This window comes from Chanodichthys erythropterus, chromosome 10, assembly GCF_024489055.1.
Source record: "Chanodichthys erythropterus isolate Z2021 chromosome 10, ASM2448905v1, whole genome shotgun sequence".
Lineage (NCBI taxonomy): Eukaryota > Metazoa > Chordata > Actinopteri > Cypriniformes > Xenocyprididae > Chanodichthys > Chanodichthys erythropterus.
Genome location: NC_090230.1, coordinates 20,168,480 through 20,187,775, shown reverse-complemented (window position 1 = coordinate 20,187,775; position 19,296 = coordinate 20,168,480). Strand labels below are relative to the sequence as shown.

At 35.0% G+C, this 19,296-nt stretch overlaps 2 protein-coding genes across 4 annotated transcripts in view; one reads left to right on the top strand and one right to left on the bottom strand.

The window, feature by feature from the left end:
• Positions 1-5,422: 5,422 nt before the first annotated feature.
• On the bottom strand, positions 5,423-15,729 carry nol8 (nucleolar protein 8). Of its 3 annotated transcripts, none has more exons than XM_067396453.1 (17): positions 15,670-15,729; positions 14,879-15,023; positions 14,648-14,710; positions 14,472-14,550; positions 14,193-14,343; positions 14,025-14,093; positions 11,415-13,706; positions 10,312-10,488; positions 10,102-10,215; positions 9,918-10,008; positions 9,702-9,828; positions 9,530-9,613; positions 9,150-9,445; positions 8,826-8,961; positions 6,798-6,859; positions 6,478-6,560; positions 5,423-6,168 (listed from the first exon to the last, which is right to left on the bottom strand). In XM_067396453.1, exons 2-17 carry the CDS (start codon positions 14,997-14,999, stop codon positions 6,106-6,108), a joined length of 4,008 nt encoding a protein of 1,335 aa, XP_067252554.1. In that variant the 5' UTR covers positions 15,000-15,023; positions 15,670-15,729; the 3' UTR covers positions 5,423-6,105. The 3 variants fall into 3 exon arrangements, with proteins under 3 accessions (XP_067252554.1, XP_067252555.1, XP_067252556.1); XM_067396454.1 differs by having other exon boundaries at positions 14,879-15,077; positions 15,670-15,713; XM_067396455.1 differs by having other exon boundaries at positions 15,699-15,713.
• Positions 15,730-15,985: 256 nt separating this feature from the next.
• Positions 15,986-19,296, top strand: part of cenpp (centromere protein P) — a 55,240-nt gene continuing 51,929 nt past the window's right edge. The window contains exons 1-4 of the mRNA XM_067396450.1: positions 15,986-16,061; positions 16,665-16,805; positions 16,974-17,131; positions 17,226-17,314. Coding sequence (XP_067252551.1) covers positions 16,681-16,805; positions 16,974-17,131; positions 17,226-17,314 — 372 coding nt within the window. The 5' untranslated portion in view covers positions 15,986-16,061; positions 16,665-16,680. The remainder of the gene's footprint in view (positions 16,062-16,664; positions 16,806-16,973; positions 17,132-17,225; positions 17,315-19,296) is intronic.

Genomic DNA, 19,296 nt, shown 5'->3' with positions numbered 1-19,296 from the left:
ATACACTGTGATTCACTGTATAAAAGTGTCTGTCAAATACATATGTATGTAGCTATAAATGTGAATGACTTTAGCTCAACAACATCCATGCAGCACAAACAAGATCTATTTTTTCTAAAATAGCAACAAAGCAGCATTGAGCAAACAGCAGATAAGGTGAAGGCAGGACCCACAGACTGAGTGCGAGTCCATTCCCTTCCCCCCGTGAGCAGGATTATTCAGTGAGATAATTATATAAGAGAACACTCAATCCCAATCGACTCTCTCCCTCCCACTGGCTCGCTCTCTTCCTCTCGCACGTAGCTTAATCTCCTAACAGGCCCAAAGGCTGCGCTTCATGTTTTACGCCCCCTCCCTTTCCCTCTATATCCTCTCCTCTCCTTCACAGACGTCTCTAACAATAAAGTGCCTCCTACACCCAATATGGAGCAAATCATGCACCACAAACGGCCCTGCTTCATTCCGAAGATCCGTCTCTGTCAGCCTGGAGTGGTTTGAGCACCGGGGTTTGATCAACCGGATTGTTTTTGTCAAAAATGCAGCAGCACGTGAAAGTAATATGGGGTTTTTCATTGCCAAAGATGAAGAAATCGTTGACCTTTGGGCATCCTCTCTTAAATATCTTCTTCCTCTTAGATTAATGGTTTAGGATGAATATATGACTTTTAAACATATCCTTTGTACATTACAACAGGACTGATTTTCCTGATACAGTATTTATATAGACCAAGAAAATTCCTTCATTACAACATGGTGAATTGGGTCCTATTTTTACGAACTTTTCTTAGAATGTATACTATAATAGTATTTATTAATATTTTTTTGATTTAGCTTTTATTTTTATATTTTCAGTTTTCATTTTAATTTTAGTAATTTTGTTTGTCATTTTTATTAGATTTTTATACTTCAATTTATTTCAGTTATTATTTTATTTTATTATTTTATTTGAGTTTATTTTAGTTTAGTTACAGAAAACAATTAGTTTTAGTTTTAGTTAACAGTAACAACACTGTGTCCTGATGGCAACGCTGCCATTTTTGGTTCTCCCTCAGTGATTTTCCTACCCAGCTTATTATTTTATTTTATTATTTTATATTAATTTATTATTGTTTCATTTTATTATTTTTTTAAATATACTTATTATTTTATTTTATGACTGTTTTATTTTATTATTTTTTTAAATGTATTTTTTATTATTGTATTTTAGTTTATTTTATTTCAGTTACCAAAAACAATTAGTTTTAGTTAACAGTAACAACACTGTCCTGATGGCAACGCTGACATTTTTGGTTCTTTTTCTGTGATTTTCTACCCAGCTTATTATTTATTTTATTTTATTTTATTTTATTTTATTATTGTTTTTATTTTTTTATTTTATTTTATTAATTATTATTTTTTTTATATGTTTATTAATTTTTTATTAGATTTTTATTTTATTTTATTATTATTTTATTTCTTTGCTTTATTTTGTTTTATTATTTTATTTTATTTATTTTATTATTGTTTTATTTTTTATTTTATTTTATTATTAATTTATTTATTTTAAGTATTTATTTTATTTTTATATGTTTATTAATTTTTTATTTTATTTTATTATTATTTTATTGTTTTGCTTTATTTTATTTTATTATTGTTTTATTTTATTATTTATTTATTTATTTATTTATTTTATTCATTATATTTTTATTAATTTTTTATTATATTTTTATTTTATTTTATAATTATTTTATTTTATTTTATTTTTTGCTTTATTTTATTTTATTGTTGTTTTGTTATGTTATTGATTATTTAATTATTTTTATTTTCTTTAATTTTTTTTTTATTTTATATATTTTTATTTTATTATTATTATTTATTTATTTTATTTTTTTATTAGTTTAGTTTAGTTGTTGAGTTGAGTTCCCAAAAACAATTAGTTTTAGTTTTAGTTAACAGTAACAACACTGTCCTGATGGCAACGCTGCCATTTTAGATTCTCCCTCTGTGATTTTCTACCCAGCTGCAGTTCGGGTTGACGTCATTTTATAGATATTGTGATTTTCACTTCTATAAATGAACTGCTATGATTCCAAGGAAACAATCTGACGACATGAACGGTATGTTAGGTGAATCCTCAATATTTTTAGGTGTTTTCCTATAATCATTGTTAAGGGAAGCATCGTTAGTGTACCATTTCTCATATTTAGTTTGATTTACAGTAAATCATATCTACAGATATAATTGTGCATTTTAGTGCACATTACTGTTCACTAAATAGTTTCACTAAGGTGTCTGTGTCATTTTAAGTGCTTCCTGGATATTTAAGGCGTTTTTTAAATGCCTCATCTGTCATTTCTTCCACAGGAAACAGATGCTCATTTAAAGTCAGTCAAAAGAATAAAACTATGTTGGTGTCTGCAGCTGCATAGTAATTTGGCATAATTTAAGAGCATTTAAAATGCTCACAAATCACAGTTTTTTCACAGTAAAAGTGTAAAGTAACAACTGTTTACAAGCCACACATAAGCAAAGACTGAAGCTTGAAAATAACATTTTCAGCTTTTCGAACTGTTAGTGTGCAACAAGATCCACCCGTACAGTGACACACCCCTTATAAGCCCTTGAGTAAATAAACCTCAGCTTGCTGCAACAAGCATATTGAAACGCTGCTAATTTTAGTGCCCAAAACTTTTAGTGCCATTCACTTTCCCTCTTTCCCCTCCCATATTTAATTTTTGTGCCCAAAACTGTTTGTGTAAAACTAAAGAGAGAGATTTTGAATTCTCTCAGTGCAAAAACAGACACTGTGTGTACATTCTTGCTGTCACACACTAACCTGATTAGCTACAGCAACAGCCAATCAGAGAGCAAGTGGCCTTTGAAATGGCCGTTGAGGATATTAGCCCCATCCTATGGTGGAAGACGCTGATGTTATCTGAGCCCCTACGCTGGTTGTGAACAGTTGCAGATCCAAACAAGTCCTCTTTGAGAAGTTGGTGGGCAGGACGGGGTGGGATTGAGGAACAGAGGGAGGAGTGTTTGGGGTGAAAAACACACAAGACCTTTAAGTATGGAAAAGTACAGACTTTTCAGAGTTTTTTTCTCAGAGTAAATGCATATGGGGATCATTGCAAAGTCTTGCACAATAATAGCATCTGTTGCTGCAGACTGCAGCTAAAGTCAATAATATCATTCCAGCAAGGCTAAAGCCTTTTGGTGTATTATCTGTAAGAAAATCATAAGATATCAACTTAATTGCATGTTTATAAAAAACACAATGTCCAAAGCAACTCAGTGTATGAGTAAAACCTCTCAGTTTACACTTGCGGGCATGTGTGTCTGTGTGTCATTTGGGGGATGGGCTGTTATTCTAGTCAGATGCAGGCTAGCCATGTGATTCTGTGTTTCTGAGCTGGCTAGTACGTTAGGAACGGGTAACCGTGGAAGTTATTCGCACTATGAGAGGAATTTACAAAGTAAAGTGTAAATATTTCAAACCATCGCGCATTCTGGTTCCTCCCCACTCAGGAAAAAAAGCCTCCCTTTGTCATGCAAACATCCTACATTCATTCATTCATATCAGTCAAACAGCATGCTAATCTTATCTAACAGAAGTTAACTGGTACAAAAACAAGAGACTTTTGAAAATGAACTTGACTGTGCTGAATTAATGTTGAAATGCAGAATGAACAGGCTAACAGCTGTTGGTTTACCATCCCCCATTCTCATGTTAGCATTACAGTTGCTGTCCCAAAGTGCCTGGGACTATAAATGTGAGATCAGCTCTTCAAAATAAAGACTAGGTAGAACCAAAAAGGAGTTTTACAGCCTGAAGCCATTGGAGAAGGATTTTAACGTACAAAGGACTGTATTTTCTAGCTTTTTAGAAAACCATCATTACTGTTGCTTTAAAGGACACAAACCAAAATGCTAACCTGAGGAACCCACATGTGACATCAAGAACTTGACAGTCTCCACAGAATCATATAGAAACTCAAGAACCTTGTACATTTCTATACCACATGAATGATTCTTCAAATCATGTATTTTGTTGAGGAGAGGTGTGATACTTTATTTAGCAATCAAAACTGCGATTTTAGCAAAGAGGGTGAAAAAAAAAAAAAGTCCCACAAACATACTTTGAAGAATGAAATCAAGCAATAGTCTAATTCTGAATTTTTTTGTGGGCTCTTTTGAAACACACTGGCGACACGTCAACTACCACAATCAACATCTTAGCATTAGCAACATGCTAAAAAATGACTCAAACATCAGCAACACTTTATAACAAGCTCTCATTTGCTAGCATTGACTAACATAAACTAACAATGAGCAACACATTTTTTTTACAGCATTTATTAACCTTTGTTAATGTCAGGTATTAGACTCTGGATTTTAGTAAATGTTAAGATTAATAAATGCTGTATAAACATTGTTTATTCTTAGTATTCTTAGTAACTAATGAAGGTAATTAATGATAATAACAAATGAAACCTTATTGTAAAGTGTTACCAAAACTTCGTAGCATCATGACTTTTTTAATTTTCGCGTCTAGAAATTCCCCAAGTTAATACGTATTATAAAGGTTGATGACCAAAAAATTACTTATTAGTTCTTTAGCAAAACAAAATGGCAGTGACTTATGTCACTGAAGAACAGCTGCTCCATTCCTTCACGAGCTATAGACACCAGCTGTGATGTCACAGTGAAATCGGAAACCGCAGCGTCCTGTTTATGCACAGAACGCAGTATTCATGACTATGGTTCAGACCTACGGATGTGCTGCTTTGCCTATAGAGATCAAAACCACTGTCAATCGAACACAAAGTCAATGGAACAATAATATTCTTGAATACTAGCCTGACAGAGCCAAACGCTTCCTCCAGATTTATTAAAGGGTTTCATCAGCAGACGAAAATAACAGTGTGAGATTTTTGCAATTCAACGTTTCATTCTTGGCCTTTGCACAGGCTGACGTTAATCAACTTAAAGTGCCAACTCGCCAGAACTTGTGTAACTACTTTGTGCAACTAAAGAAATTCACTAAAATTGCGATTTAAGAGTGTGACATGCTATAATACACGTGCTATTCTAATTTAAATGAACTGCTAAAGCAAAAAAAGTGACCATTTACAACACCTAATAGAAATGTAATATATATATATATATATATATATATATAGTAGTCAACATTTGAAGTGGATCAAAAAAGTTAATCAAAGTTGTCCTAAGAGGAAGGTTTTAGGACAACTTTGATGAACTTTTTTGATCCACTTCAAATGTTGACTACTAATATATATATATATATATATATATATATATATATATATATGTGTGTGTGTGTGTGTGTGTGTGTGTGAGAAGAGACAAAATTAGACAAATATTGTTAAAATATAGTTGAAAATATCCTTCCAAAACCTTCATAATTAACCTGAAATCCTTAATAAGCAGTTTTGGACGTTTACACAGAAGTAAAGTAATGAGAAATTAGAAATCTTAAAGGCTCCTGTTACCCTTTTGCACTAGTTAGTGGGAACTGCTTGAGTCTGCAGATAAGGGTAAGAATAAACACTAGGGGTCAAATATCACTATCATTAGCCAAAATGGTAACTAGGACAAGGCCGAAGAGTTTTCTCAGGCACCTTCACACCCACAAACATTACTTTTTCACACATGTTAAAAGCAGCTGATGAACTTCCTATGAAACTAGATGCAATTATGACTTTAACCCAAAAAAAAAAAGGGTTCTGGCATTTAATTAAACATTTGCACGATCTTCTGGGCAGAACATACTAAATGATCTTGTGGCACATGCAAACATGTAACGCACAAAGTTGGTCCTTGACAAAACAACTCTGTGGGTTGATTCTGTGGCTTGGAGAAAGTGAGTGAGGAATGAAAACAAACATTGAGGCCTGCTGTAATAGTCATGAAAGTATTATCACACCACCCTCTAGTGGTACAAAGCAACATTTATTCACTCAAAAACATTTTTAAATCATACAAAGGGACTATGCATTGGATACCACTGTTTTGAAGAATAAATTACAGCTATTAAACAGAATATGAATGGGTGCAACAATATTATTTTTTCTGTAAGAAATGTCTTTGTTTACTTTAAATTGTTCAGGACTTCTTTAGCGATGGCCTCTGGTGTCTTTTGGCATCTCTGTGTTTCTTGCGACACTCCTGTTGGTGGAAAAGCAAACAGCTGTAACTTTTTGTCAGAAATAAAAACTGCTAACCAAATTTCAGTACTGTCAAATAACCAATTTAAAATATGGTAAACTAGGAGTCCACAATCTATTTCAAGCTAAGAGACTGAGCATTTTAATCATATGTACATATAATATGCATTCATGTCATATACACATGCATTTAAATTTTATTTTTGTAATGTGAGAGGGACACATTTAGCTTTGGTTGAAGTTAAATTAACTTTTTTTTTTTTTTCATTATTATCCATTTTTCCATATAAATCACTTTGAAATCAAGTACATCTCTGAGTGACGTCCTCTTCTCTTCCCAGGCTTCCCTCTGGTCTCCTAGTTTTCCGCTTCTACAGAACATTCCCGGCCCCTCTGATGAAAAAAAAAAAGTTTCATACACAGATCATTTTATAGGCACAAAAGGTACAAAGATAAAAAACAAAACAAAACATAACCCATTTTAATTTAACCGCACACACAGGCATGAATAATCAAATCAGATATGCTGTTGTTATTTTTTGTTTGTAAAAATTGAATTGTTCACAAACATCTTAAGTTATCAAGATTATAAATGAACCCTTTAATGAAGGAACGTGGTTTAAGTCTCACCTTTTAACCGTTTGTCATCTTGATAGAAAAAGAAAAAACTCTTTTTTGATGGTGTTGGTTCCCTGCACAAAATATAAATCAAAGTTCAACACTTCAATCACAAATATCAATATTTTTACACAGTATGTAAAACTTATGTTTGCTTATTTGCGTAGTGACCTTGATCTTCTCTATTTTTGGTCATTTGATTTAAAGGTGCCCTAGAATTAAAAATTGAATTTACCTTGAATAAGAGTTCAGTACATGGAAATGACATACAGTGAGTCTCAAACTCCATTGTTTCCTCCTTCTTATATAAATCTCATTTGTTTAAAAGACCTCCAGAAAACAGGTGAATCTCAACATAACACCGACTGTTACGTAACAGTCGGGATCATTAATATGTACGTCCCCAATATTTGCATATACCAGCCCATGATCCCAACATTATAAAAGGCATTAGACAAGGGCAGGCAGTATTAACATCTGGATCTGCACAGCTGAATCATCAGACTAGGTAAGCAAGCAAGAACAACAGCGAAAAATGGCATATGGAGCAATAATAACTGACATGATCCATGATTACATGATATTTTTAGTGATATCTGTAAATTGTCTTTCTAAATGTTTCATTAGCATGTTGCTAATGTACTGTTAAATGTGGTTAAAGTTACCATCGTTTCTTACTGTATTCACGGAGACAAGAGCCGTCGCTATTTTCATTTTTAAACACTTGCAGTCTGTATAATTCATAAACACAACTTCATTCTTTATAAATCTCTCCAACAGTGTGTAATGTTAGCTTTAGCCACGGAGCACCATCAAACTCATTCAGAATCAAATATAAACACCCAAATAAATACTATACTCACATGACCTAAAGCATGCATGCAGCATACATGACGAACATTTTGTAAAGATCCATTTGAGGGTTATATTAGCTGTGTGAACTTTGTTTATGCACTGTATTATAGAGTCGCGAGCTCCGGGGAGGGGAGCATGAGATTTAAAGGGCCAGCAGTCCCTGAATCGGTGCATAGTTAATGATGCCCCAAAACAGGCAGTTAAAAAAATTTATTTAAAAAAATCTATGGGGTATTTTGAGCTGAAACTTCATAGACACATTCAGGGGACACCTTAGACTTATATTACATCTTGTAAAAAAACGTTCGATGGCATCTTTAATGTATTTCTTTATTTCACTTTTTTAAAATCATAATCCTAAACCTAGATTCTGCATCCCAGATTTTTCATCTGTGTTTTCAATATTACAGAAGAAAATGTTCTATATCGAATCTTAAAAGGTTCCGTCGGGCACTTCATATAGAGAACCTTTTATTACAGGATCTTTTTTGGATTAGTTGTAATTAATTTTGTTTTAAATAATTTTTTTATTTTTAGTTACATTTTACGAATAAAACAGTAGTGTCGGATCACATGCGCTCTGCTGACTTCACTTCTTTTAGTTGTCAAACATTACTCCGTCTGAAATCGAATACATGCCTCCTATATAGTAAAAAAAGACTAGCATGTCTGAATACATAGTACTCGAAAAACATTAGGCAAAAAGTGCCCAGATTAATATACTACTTTCGCCAAAATTCAGAAGTGTGCATTTGATGGACTTTACTATCTCATGAGGCCACAGGAGAAGATTTATGAATGGAAATGAAGCAACGCAACTGAAGCTGGTAGGTCACGTGACAGTAACAACATGGCGGATGTAATATGTCCAAATTTCATTCATACTACCCATATTCATACTATACAGAACATTTTTTTTTTAACGGTCGCAAGGTATTTTCAAATGTAGTACCTAATTACACACTACGCGATTTCAGACGCAGCACAATCTTAACTTCGCTAAACACAACTATATCCGGTCGCCAACAGTCATTGTCGCCAGAAATCGTCAGCTCCCCATTGAAACGAATGTGATCTTGTCACTTTGTTGCTAGTGAAACTTAAGTGATAAATCCCTAGTGCTACAAGTCACAAATTGTAAAAGATTATTAAATAAATTATAATTTAAAATCATATTATAATTACGCTGTGATTTTGCCGGAAGCAGATTGGTCCTCCTCAACCTCGTCCACGCCTTCCTCGTCTGAACTGCTGTCCTGGAAGCGAGGGTCCATTTGCCAAGAGAACTTGGCTCCTTTTAACGTCTCTATTTTGTAGTCGTCTAATTGACCAAAAAATACAGCTGTTTTACATGAAACTGTTACATGTGGTAAAAGTGATTTCAGAAAAAAGCTGCTGCATAAATAAACATAAACAACAATCCTGAATGAAAACAACCGATAAACCAATGGCGAAAACCAATCTAGCTACAATGAAACTAGATAAATTTGATGTAAATGATCAACGCACCTGTCTTGGTGGTCGTCTCCGCAGAAGCAACCTCGCCAAAGAAGGAGAACTTGAATCCGCCCGATGTGTCTTCATGGGCTTCTACATTAGAAGTGAAGGAAACTTCCATGGGTGTCATTATATCTTCAATCTCTTCTGCTTCTTTGTCCCATGAAACCTTCGGCTCCTCCTCTTCCTGGTTTTCTTTGGATGTTCCGAAGACCTCCTTTAAATCTGCCGACACCTCAAAGTAAATGTCCTTAGAGACTTCAGGGAGTTTTTCAGCCTCTTCACGTTTCTTTCGTCTCTCCGCCTTACTGAACGACACCAAAAACGCAAATGTTAAATGACATCATGAGGAGCCAAATTAACTAAAATTAGGAGACGAGTTCATGTAATACCTTTCTTTCTTCGCCGGCTCCGTCTTAGACTCAAATGTGGCATGTTCCTCTTGTGTTGGGTCGTAATGCAGGCCCGAAACATCTCTGGAAGGCCAAACAAGGTACATAAACTTCTTTACAAACATATGAAGAGAACAAGATGTGTGCAGAAAGAACATTTAAATAGTCATACTTGAATATCTTGCTCTTTTTGGTGTTCTGCGGTTGTATGCTGGTTTTTAAAATGCTCTGGAGGATGTCTAGACTTTTCTTTTTCTCTTCAAGAAGTTCTTCTTCATCTTTTTCTGGAGCATCTGCACCTGAAATTTAACAGATTGAAACCGGTGAATAATTCTTGTATCAACCACATTTAGGTCCAATAACAGCCTAAATACAAATCATAAATTACCTTGATCTTCAGTCTCATCATCACTTTCCAGAAATCTCGAATCGATCTGGAATCTCGAATCAGTTCCGAATCTAGCCTGCAGCTGCATAAGCTGGAAAAAAAAAAAAAAAGAAGAAGCAAGATGAATGAGAATTCAAACAAACTAAAGAAAATCTCTCCATCGTGAAAGAGACTCAATCCCAACCTTCTGTCCAGCTTTGCCCTCAAACTGGGGTTTTATCTGGAAACGGTCATCCTCAGCGCCATCATCCTCATCTTCACTGTCAAACAGCTTGTTGCCATCTGACTTTTTGTTCTCCTGTAGAATTATGATGGAAATAAATACAATGAACATGAAGAACAACTCAGAGCTGAAGAAGATAAACTTGTAATTCCTATCTTGGTCCATATTTGCCTTTTCTTTTGATGTGGACGTTTGTTGATCATCGGATTCTGAATCGTCCTCAAAAATACTTTTTTTCTTGCTTTGTTGCTCTTCTGGTTTGTTTGTGGTTTTGTCCTCTTCTTCTTCTTCTTCTTCTTCATCAGAATCAAACACAATGTGTTTGCCTTTGTTCACTTTCACCGTGTCCTGAAAAAGTTAGTGACACTAAAAACTTGCGACACTTAAAACTCAAGTTAGATTTTCGAAGAATAACGACTTTAAAATTAGGGATGCAATGATGTTCAAATTCAGGCCAATCAAAAAACAAACAAACAAAAAAACAACAACAATGAAATCAATGAACAAAAAAGTAAAAAAAAAAAAAAGTTTCCGTCACACAACTTTTCAAACAATATTTGTAAGCTGATGTCATGTGATCGTAAATTGTTTTATTTTATTATTAATAATTTTTCAAGCTTTAAAACTGCGCAAGAATTCTCTTTTTTTCTTCTGTATAATTTATGAATAATGATGTAAAATATGGAAAAGGCCAATATTAAAATTCCACAATATTTTGTCTGATTAAAATAAAAGACTAAAAACTAAAATTAATTTCTTTAAATTCTACGTGTGAATTAAAGTGTCACAACATTATAATGTACGATATGAAAAAAGAATATTTTATATTTTTAAAGATGACAAAGTTTTTTGTTTTTAGTATTTTTAGTGACAAAATTCATCTAAAATGCAAAAAGTTGGGGAAATACTCATAAATAATTCAACTGACCAATACTACTAAATTATTATTTTAGATTTATTTTTGGGCCTTTTTGCCTTGATTGCAATAGAATAGTGTAGAATAGATAGGACGTGAAGTGGGAGAGAGAGGGGGGTGGGATCAGGAAAGTTCCGTGAGCGGGACTTGAACTCCGGTCACCCGAAACGCAATCACGCTACATGTCGGAGAGCTGCCCACGATTATATCTGCTAAATTAAAAAGAAATTTAAAATCTAAAACAGACCAATAACCAATATGGTATTGATACATAGTGAATTCCTACTTAAAGTTGAGCCTGTTCCTTATATGAAGCGTATTCAGACGATGGAAGCTTTTATGGACTAGTTCTACTCACCACACTAGAAAGAGCCCCCTGAATGAGTTTCTTCTGCTGTTCAGTCTCTTTCTGTCGTTGCTCCAGCGCTGCAAGACGTTTCTCGTTGTCCTTCTGTTGTTTCTTAGCATCTATGACAGTTGAGTGAAGAATTGTAGTATGCGAGTCAACTTTCTCCTGAACTTTCTTTGAATCAGCAGGTTTGGAATCTTTTGGCTGAGGTCTGGACTTCTCTTCATCATCACTAGTCTCCGATTCCTCACTAGAAGAGTCACTACTGGAGGATCTGGAGATCTTTGTCTGCTCGGGTTTGATTGGGGTGTTTGCAATGTTAGAGCTAACAGTCTTCAGTTCGGTTTTAGCATTGGTTCTTATCGATTGTGTCACTGAGGATGTTTTAGAAGTGGAGACTTCGGCACTATCTTCACTATCTTCATCCTCGCTGCTTTCTGAGTCACTACTGGAGGATCTGGAGATCTTCGTCTGCTCGGGTTTGATTGGGGTGTTTGCAATGTTAGAGCTAACAGTCTTCAGTTCGGTTTTAGCATTGGTTCTTATCGATTGTGATGCTGAGGATGTTTTCGAAATGGAGACTTCGGCATTATCTTCTTCCTCGCTGCTTTCTGAGTCACTACTGGAGGATCTGGAGATCTTTGTCTGCTCGGGTTTGATTGGGGTGTTTGCAATGTTAGAGCTAACAGTCTTCAGTTCGGTTTCAGTGTTGGTTCTTATCGATTGTGATGCTGAGGATGTTTTCGAAATGGAGACTTCGGCATTATCTTCTTCCTCGCTGCTTTCTGAATCACTACTGGAGATCTTCGTCTGTTCGGGTTTGATAGGGTTGTTTGAGTTAGAGCTAACAGTCTTCAGTTCGGTTTCAGCGTTGGTTCTTATCGATTGTGTCGCTGATGATGGTTTAAAAGCAGAGACTTCACCACCATCTTCATTATCTTCCTCCTCGCTGCTTTCTGAGTCACTACTGGATGATCTGGAGATCTTCGTCTGCTCGGGTTTGATTGGGGTGTTTGCAATGTTAGAGCTAACAGTCTTCAGTTCGGTTTTAGGGTTTAGGTCCGGTTGTGTTGCTGAAGATTTTGTGACGACTTGAGCACTTTCACCTTCTTCTTCGCTGCTTTCTGACTCATCACTAGAAGAATCATTTTCTGATGATTGGTTCTCAAGTTTCTTTGAGGTTGATTGTTCCTTTAAACAGGAGAGTTTCTGTTCAGATGGCCGGTTTGAAGACTGCGGTTGACTTGTATCTTCTGAGATGCTTCGTTCTTTCACATTCAGGTCATGTTTGAGTCTTTTAGGAGATTCACTGTCAATACTCTGGGTGACTCTTTTCAGGATGGGCTCTGGACCTTCAAAGAGATCCTTTGTTCCAATGAAAGCTGGAAGGGATACTCTGGTCACCCGATTCTTACTTTTTTTGTCAGGGGTGTCGTCTCCAAGAAGCGAAGCGAGAATATCTTCAGGGTTGATACCTCTTCTTTTGCATGGCGCTCCTGGGGTCTTGAGTTCTTTTTTAGGTTCTTCTACAGTTTCATCATCTGAAATCACCTCTGCATTTTTAGCTAGCTGCTCCAAGTCTGCCAGGGAGAGATCTAAGCGGGTACAGTTCCCCATCATGGCTTCATAATCAGAATCATCGCTACCACTGTCAGATTCAGATGAGGACTCATTTTTAGATTTTGTCGGAGAATCTTGGCTAGCTTGTGTTTTTTGGGTCTTTCTCTGGGTGAGTATTTCATCCGTGTCAGCAGAATCGTAATCCTCATCCTCTTTTGAAGAAGTTAGTAGCGATTTTACGCCATCTTGTTCCACTCCACCCCAGAAAGCATTCGATTTAACGACAAAATCATCTCCAACCACCTCCAGTTTGTCGTCCTCGTCCTCTGCAGAGGTTTGTTTTGTGTTTGTCGAAAGTTCTTGAGCAACCAACATCCTGATTTCGTCTTCAGAGTCAGCATCATTGTCAAAAACACAAACTGATTTTTTAAGAACAGGTCTTTGTTTTCCTGTGTTTGTAGCGGGGAGTCTGTTTTGTTGGAACACCATTCTGTTCTTGTTACCAGTGTCAGCTGCATCAATACTATTGCTCTGAGCCAAATTGCTAAGAAATGAACTCAAGTCTACTTTAGATCTTTTGGGACGTGGCTTCTGCTGTGGAAACTCTCCTCTCCTTTTCTTACTGATTTCATCATCTCCACCTTCCATCTCCCATGTCAGCTTAGATACTGACATGATGTTGTCTGCAGTCTCCAGTCTCTTGATGTTGTGGCAGTGTTTGGATGGATCATACTTGAAGACCTACTCAAGAGTTAAGGATAGATAGATAATAAACTATTCTGAAACATGACATTTTGTTCTTTATTATGATCACAGATCTACAACTTTGAAAAAAAGATGACACTGCACTACAAAAAAAAATCTGAGTAGATAAGATAGTGAAGATGCCAGATAAAATGTAAAAATGTTTGGAAAATGCAACTGCTGGTTATAAATTATGGACTCATCTCAATGAGTTTTTCCACCAAGCAAAAAAGCACTTCTACACATGCAAGAATATCTGCAGTTTTTAAATAAATCTTCCTGAAAACCACAAGAATAGTAGCACATAAAGGATATTTTGTTCTTTCCTTTACATTTGAGATTCAGGACAGGAAGGACCCTGCCAAATTTACTCACAACCCAATCCTGGAAGAATGGAGAAACACAAAAACCCATGTAAAATCAGCAACAGTTCATTTTTACAACTGGACAAAAGTTTTGAGCTAAAGAAAATTACAGACAGACCTTATGTCCAGGAATTTCTGTTCCTGGAACTGCAGCTTTCATGTGAAAATTTTCAACACCTGCTGCTTTAAGTGAGTCCACTAATTTCTCCTGAGGGTCGATCTTTGGGGTGACGATCTTTTCAGCCAGTTGCTGTCGTTCTTCAGCAAGTCTGACAAAAAACAAAACATTAAAGGATATATAACAATTCACAAATATATAATATAGCAATTCACACACATGCATGCACAAACAAACAACCACTTTAACCAATCTTTATTAGTTAAAAAAAGTTGTTACCTATGTAGAAAACTTTCTTTTGCCAACTGAATGAGCAAGGTTCCACCTTTCCATGTGGATTTATTTAAGATGCCAATACCTGTATGAAAAAAAACAAAACAAAAGCACAGATTAAATTACTGCATGACACATGAACATCTTTTAAGAAAAACTGAATGTTAGATAAATGCATGTACATCTTTTGTATTCAGCATCTGTGATGTTTATGTTGATGTAGCCAAATGTCTTTAGTGGAGATCCTGCAAACAAATCACAAAGATATTGCACAAAACCTGAATAATACAGAATAATATTCAATATACTGAATGTGTACCCACCCAGTGAATGTAAATAAATAAATTCAAATCAGTTAAACCATTTTATTGAATTTAAAAGACAAATTTAATTTGGTTTTCATCAGTTCCTACCGTGCTCATCTTTCCTGGTGATAATTTCCACATCTGACACATCCCCAAATTTTCCGAATCTGTCTTTGAGATCCTTCTCAGACACTGTGTGGCCGAGACCGCCGATGTACAATCGCTTCATGGCCAGATGTCACGCAACCAACCCCTTCAGTGTACCAACACACATTACTAACCATACAGAAGTCCACATCTAGACAGACTTTAAAAGATACATGCACAGAGTATACAGTTGTGTACAATCTGAAAGACTTGACAGTGACACAGCTGTATTCAATATCATAAAACCATTGTGGGAAATAAATCAAATGTGCATTTTGCAGAGCATGCTGGAAGGCAAAAGAACTACCTGAAGTATTTTTGTCAAGAACAATGGATGTAATGGATGTAATTATCCCTCTTACTTTAAAGATTGTATATTAATTATAATAATTAAATATTATGAATAAGTTATTAAATATTATATATAATAACCACCTTGCAAGGGTATGTAAACTTCGGATTAGGACTATGTATATCAGTATAACAATTACTTTTTGCCTTCTACACAAAAGTAAGCAGATTTTTTTCATTAAAAATAATTGTTTTAACTGCACTGTAAAAATACAGTTCACTTACAACAATTTTCAAATTATTTAAAAACATGAGACACGTGAACATATGATTATTACAGAAGTTCATACTGTATGATCTTAATTTTCCCCATGCCATACTTTAACATGTCATAGTTAAATAGTTCCTAAAACATTTCGCGAGGCAGAATAAAGTATTAATATAAACTCAAACACACTTACGATCGTGCCAAAGATTCACATGTACATACCGATGTTACACTGTAACTGTTCCGCTGTGACACCATGGACGTGTTTTTGGTTCCGTTTGGGAATGTAACGCAACGTTATGGAAAGTTCCATTTGCAAAATAAACTCACCGAAAGAAGATTAGCAATATTAGGCAAATTTCCATTTTTTCCTATAAAAAATGAATTATACGCAGTAATTAATAGGTTTATAAAAACGTAACCTCATAATAATGCTCTTTAGATTAATATGAAAATGTTTTAGGCTGTTTTTTGGACATGGTTCACCCCTGCAGTCTCATTTGGTATGATCCGCTTTGACGCGGGATATAGTTGAATCCGTCAGAATCATAAAGTCGGACTGTTTACCTTCAGAAACACATTAAAGTAAGTTTATTCCTTTAAACATTCGGTTTTAAGATTGATGTAAGTTCTACACGAAGAATTAATTCCATATAGGACATAATAACAAACAGATTTGTACCAGAAGTTTTGATTTTTCTGTTTACCTCAGTGAAATCTCTTCTGATTGATGCTTATGTTTGATCTGTCAAATCGAACTCCTGTCATGATTTACAACAAAACATAGTTATGAAACTATATAAAGGTTTATAATTAACATATAGATAGCTGTTAGGATTATCTGTCGGTTTGTAATTAAATTAAAGCGTTTTTGGCTCCTACGAAGTGTAACTTAATGATGACATGTAACGTTAGTTTATTATCTATAATTGTAACGTTACTTACTATAGGTTTAGGGTTAGGATGAGGGTTTGGTTTAGGGTTAATTTATTATTCATAATTTATAGTTATTACTACAGTAACTACATGTAACGTGTAACAATGACATTGTAAAATAGTGTTACCTTATTTTGTAATTAAATGACGTAACGCCGTTACATGAAACTAGTTATTATGTAAATTATTAAGTTTAATATGTATATATCATGTAATTTTTCTCTCTATGTATTTTCATAAATTGCTTTTTAGTATATTGAGGAAGATCATGGAGCAGAAATATGAGGACGAGATCCAGATGCTCCATCAGGAAATTGAAATGCTGGAGGCTGAACAGGAGGAGATTTTACGGTCCATTTTCATACAGCATGGAGATCGACTACAAGAGGAACTGTTAGCACCCTTCCTTGGATTTTGTTTAGTGTCATATAACAGAGTAAAACAAACAAAAAACACCCTGTCAGCCTGTAGTGTGAAATCTTTGTAGGATAACCTCAATGAAATTGGTTCACTTGAGAATTGGACAAAATAAAAGTTTCAACACTTTTATTTCTTTTCCAGAAAGTCAGTCTGTGAGGAAAGGGGAGGTGGAGGAGCACATAAACACGCTCTTTCAAAACTCAACACAGAAATCAGGGAGCTGGAAAAAGACCTCAGACGACAGACGGAAATCAACGAGATTGCTCTCAATGAGTGTTTTGTGAAGACGCTACACAAAAGTGAGATTAACTTGTCAGTTGTGCAGGCATATTTTGAAATTTTGCTCTGAAATACAAAATATTAAAGTGTTATTAACTTCTGTTGTCTCTTCAGGTGAAAGAAAACTTGTACAGCAGCTCAGACTTGCAGGTCACTGCAGTGTACTGTTGTTCCAGGTTGAATTTGCTGTGATTGAGATTCAGGTACAAAGTATTTATGCCTGCTCCTAATAGTATTAACACAAGTATTATTTCATCAAATTAAACTACCCTTTCAAAATGCATGCAAAGTGAATAAATCTTCGCAAAGCGGGGTATTAGAAATATTCCTCCTGTCAGATGAGTGTTTAAAGTTTGCATACTTTAGAATAGGGATGTGCAACGATTAATCGCGATTAATTGTTTGCAAAATAAAAGTCTGTTTAAGTAATATATGTGTGTGTTCTGTGTATAATAATTATGTATATATAAATACACACACATACATGTATAAATTTGAGAAATATATGTATGTTTAAATAAATATATATCTTTATATATATATATATTATATATTTTTATATATTTTATATACTTTATATATTTTATATTACATATAAATTTTGTATAATAAAAAAATCTAACATTTTTCTTTAATATATACATGTATGTGTCTGTATTTATATATACATAATTATTTTACACAGAACACACATATATTACGTAAACACAGACTTTTATTTTGCAAACGATTAATCATAATTCGATCCCTACTTTAGAACTTGAGACATGCACAGCCCTGCATCCGTTAAAGGGAACCCCTGGTGTTAAGACTTGTATGGCTTAATGTAACGTAAATTATGTCTCTTACTGAAATATGTAGTAGAAAACCCTTGAAAGATTTACGTTATTTAAAAAAAATCCATGACATATTTGGACCAATTTGGACAATTTTTTTGCGTTCGGTGTCGATGACGTCAAATAGTTGCACTCACTGCTCTACTGACACTGTCATATTACTATTTTTAACGCAACACAACTCAGAATATAATATACGATGCCACATTGTGCAGCTTTTGGTTGTATTTTTAAGTCGATGAGCCACAAGAGAAGCGATGTAAGTCTTTACTGCTTTACTAGCGATAAGAGGAGAAAAGAATGGGAAGTTGTGAAGAATGTGGACGAATAAAACTTCCTAAAGATGTGCGTTTTTGTTCTCTTCACAAGCCCTGGTGCCTTTGAGTCTTTGAGTAGACCACAGCTGAAAGAGCTTACAGTTGCCGATGGACATAAGTGTATGCTTTAACCAAATGCCACGCCTGTCGTGGAGACTGGTAAGCCTATAACACATCTCGATCGAGACAGACTGCTTCAAAGCGAGTATGCTGTGATGCATGAGATATCTGTGTCTGCATAAACAGTAGCATCTTCTCAGCATGTTTAACTGTGTGTATGCATTCAGGTGATCAGACGATTTTAACACGTCAATCAAACGTCAGTAGTTCGAATAGCCACAGAGACATTGCATCTTCAATGTTTTCATGTTTCTTGCGCTCTGGCTCAAGTTGAAAAGGCTGATCGTGTTTTAAAAGGAATCCCGTGAATATTAAGACCTGTACGTGTTACTATATTAAAGTTGCACCAAAACATACAGATAAAAAGCCTCAGTCATCAAGGCTAAAGTGAAGAGAACAAAGATGCAGGTAGTAAGTTTTATTCGTCCACATTCTGCACAACTTCCTATTCTTTTCTCCTCTTATCGCTAGTAAAGCAGTAAAGACTTAAATCGCTTCTCTTGACGCTCATCGACTGAAAATTACAACCAAAATCTGCACAATGTGGCATCGTATATTATATTACGAGTTGTGTTGTGTTAAAATTAGCAATATGACAGTGTCAGTAGAGCAGTGAGTTACACCATTTGGCGTCACCGACATAGAACGCAAACAAAACGGCGCCGCCCGTTGTCCAAATATGTCATGGATTTTTTAAATAATGTAAATCTTTCATGGGTTTTCTACTAGGGGAAAGTGGGGTGAGTTGTGCCAGTTTTTACTCAAAGTGACTTTAAAGTGAGGCCATGGCAGTAATGCCTTCAACTTAAGAATGTACATATATTTCAGGATGTGGTGCATCCCTGAGAACAATAACTTTGGATCTGAAATAAATTGTTTCAGAAATATAGCTTTTGGAAAAAAAGTGGTCTC

Bases quoted from the DNA above. Each gene is read 5' to 3' on its own strand.
- nol8 (XM_067396453.1), bottom strand. From the start codon at position 14,999: ATGAAGCGATTGTACATCGGCGGTCTCGGCCACACAGTGTCTGAGAAG. The intron at 14,551-14,647 runs GTACATGCATTT...TTTTTCATACAG, and splicing joins AGATGCTGAATACAAAAGAT to GTATTGGCATCTTAAATAAA. The intron at 10,489-11,414 runs GTGAGTAGAACT...TAACTTTTTCAG, and splicing joins AGGGGGCTCTTTCTAGTGTG to GACACGGTGAAAGTGAACAA.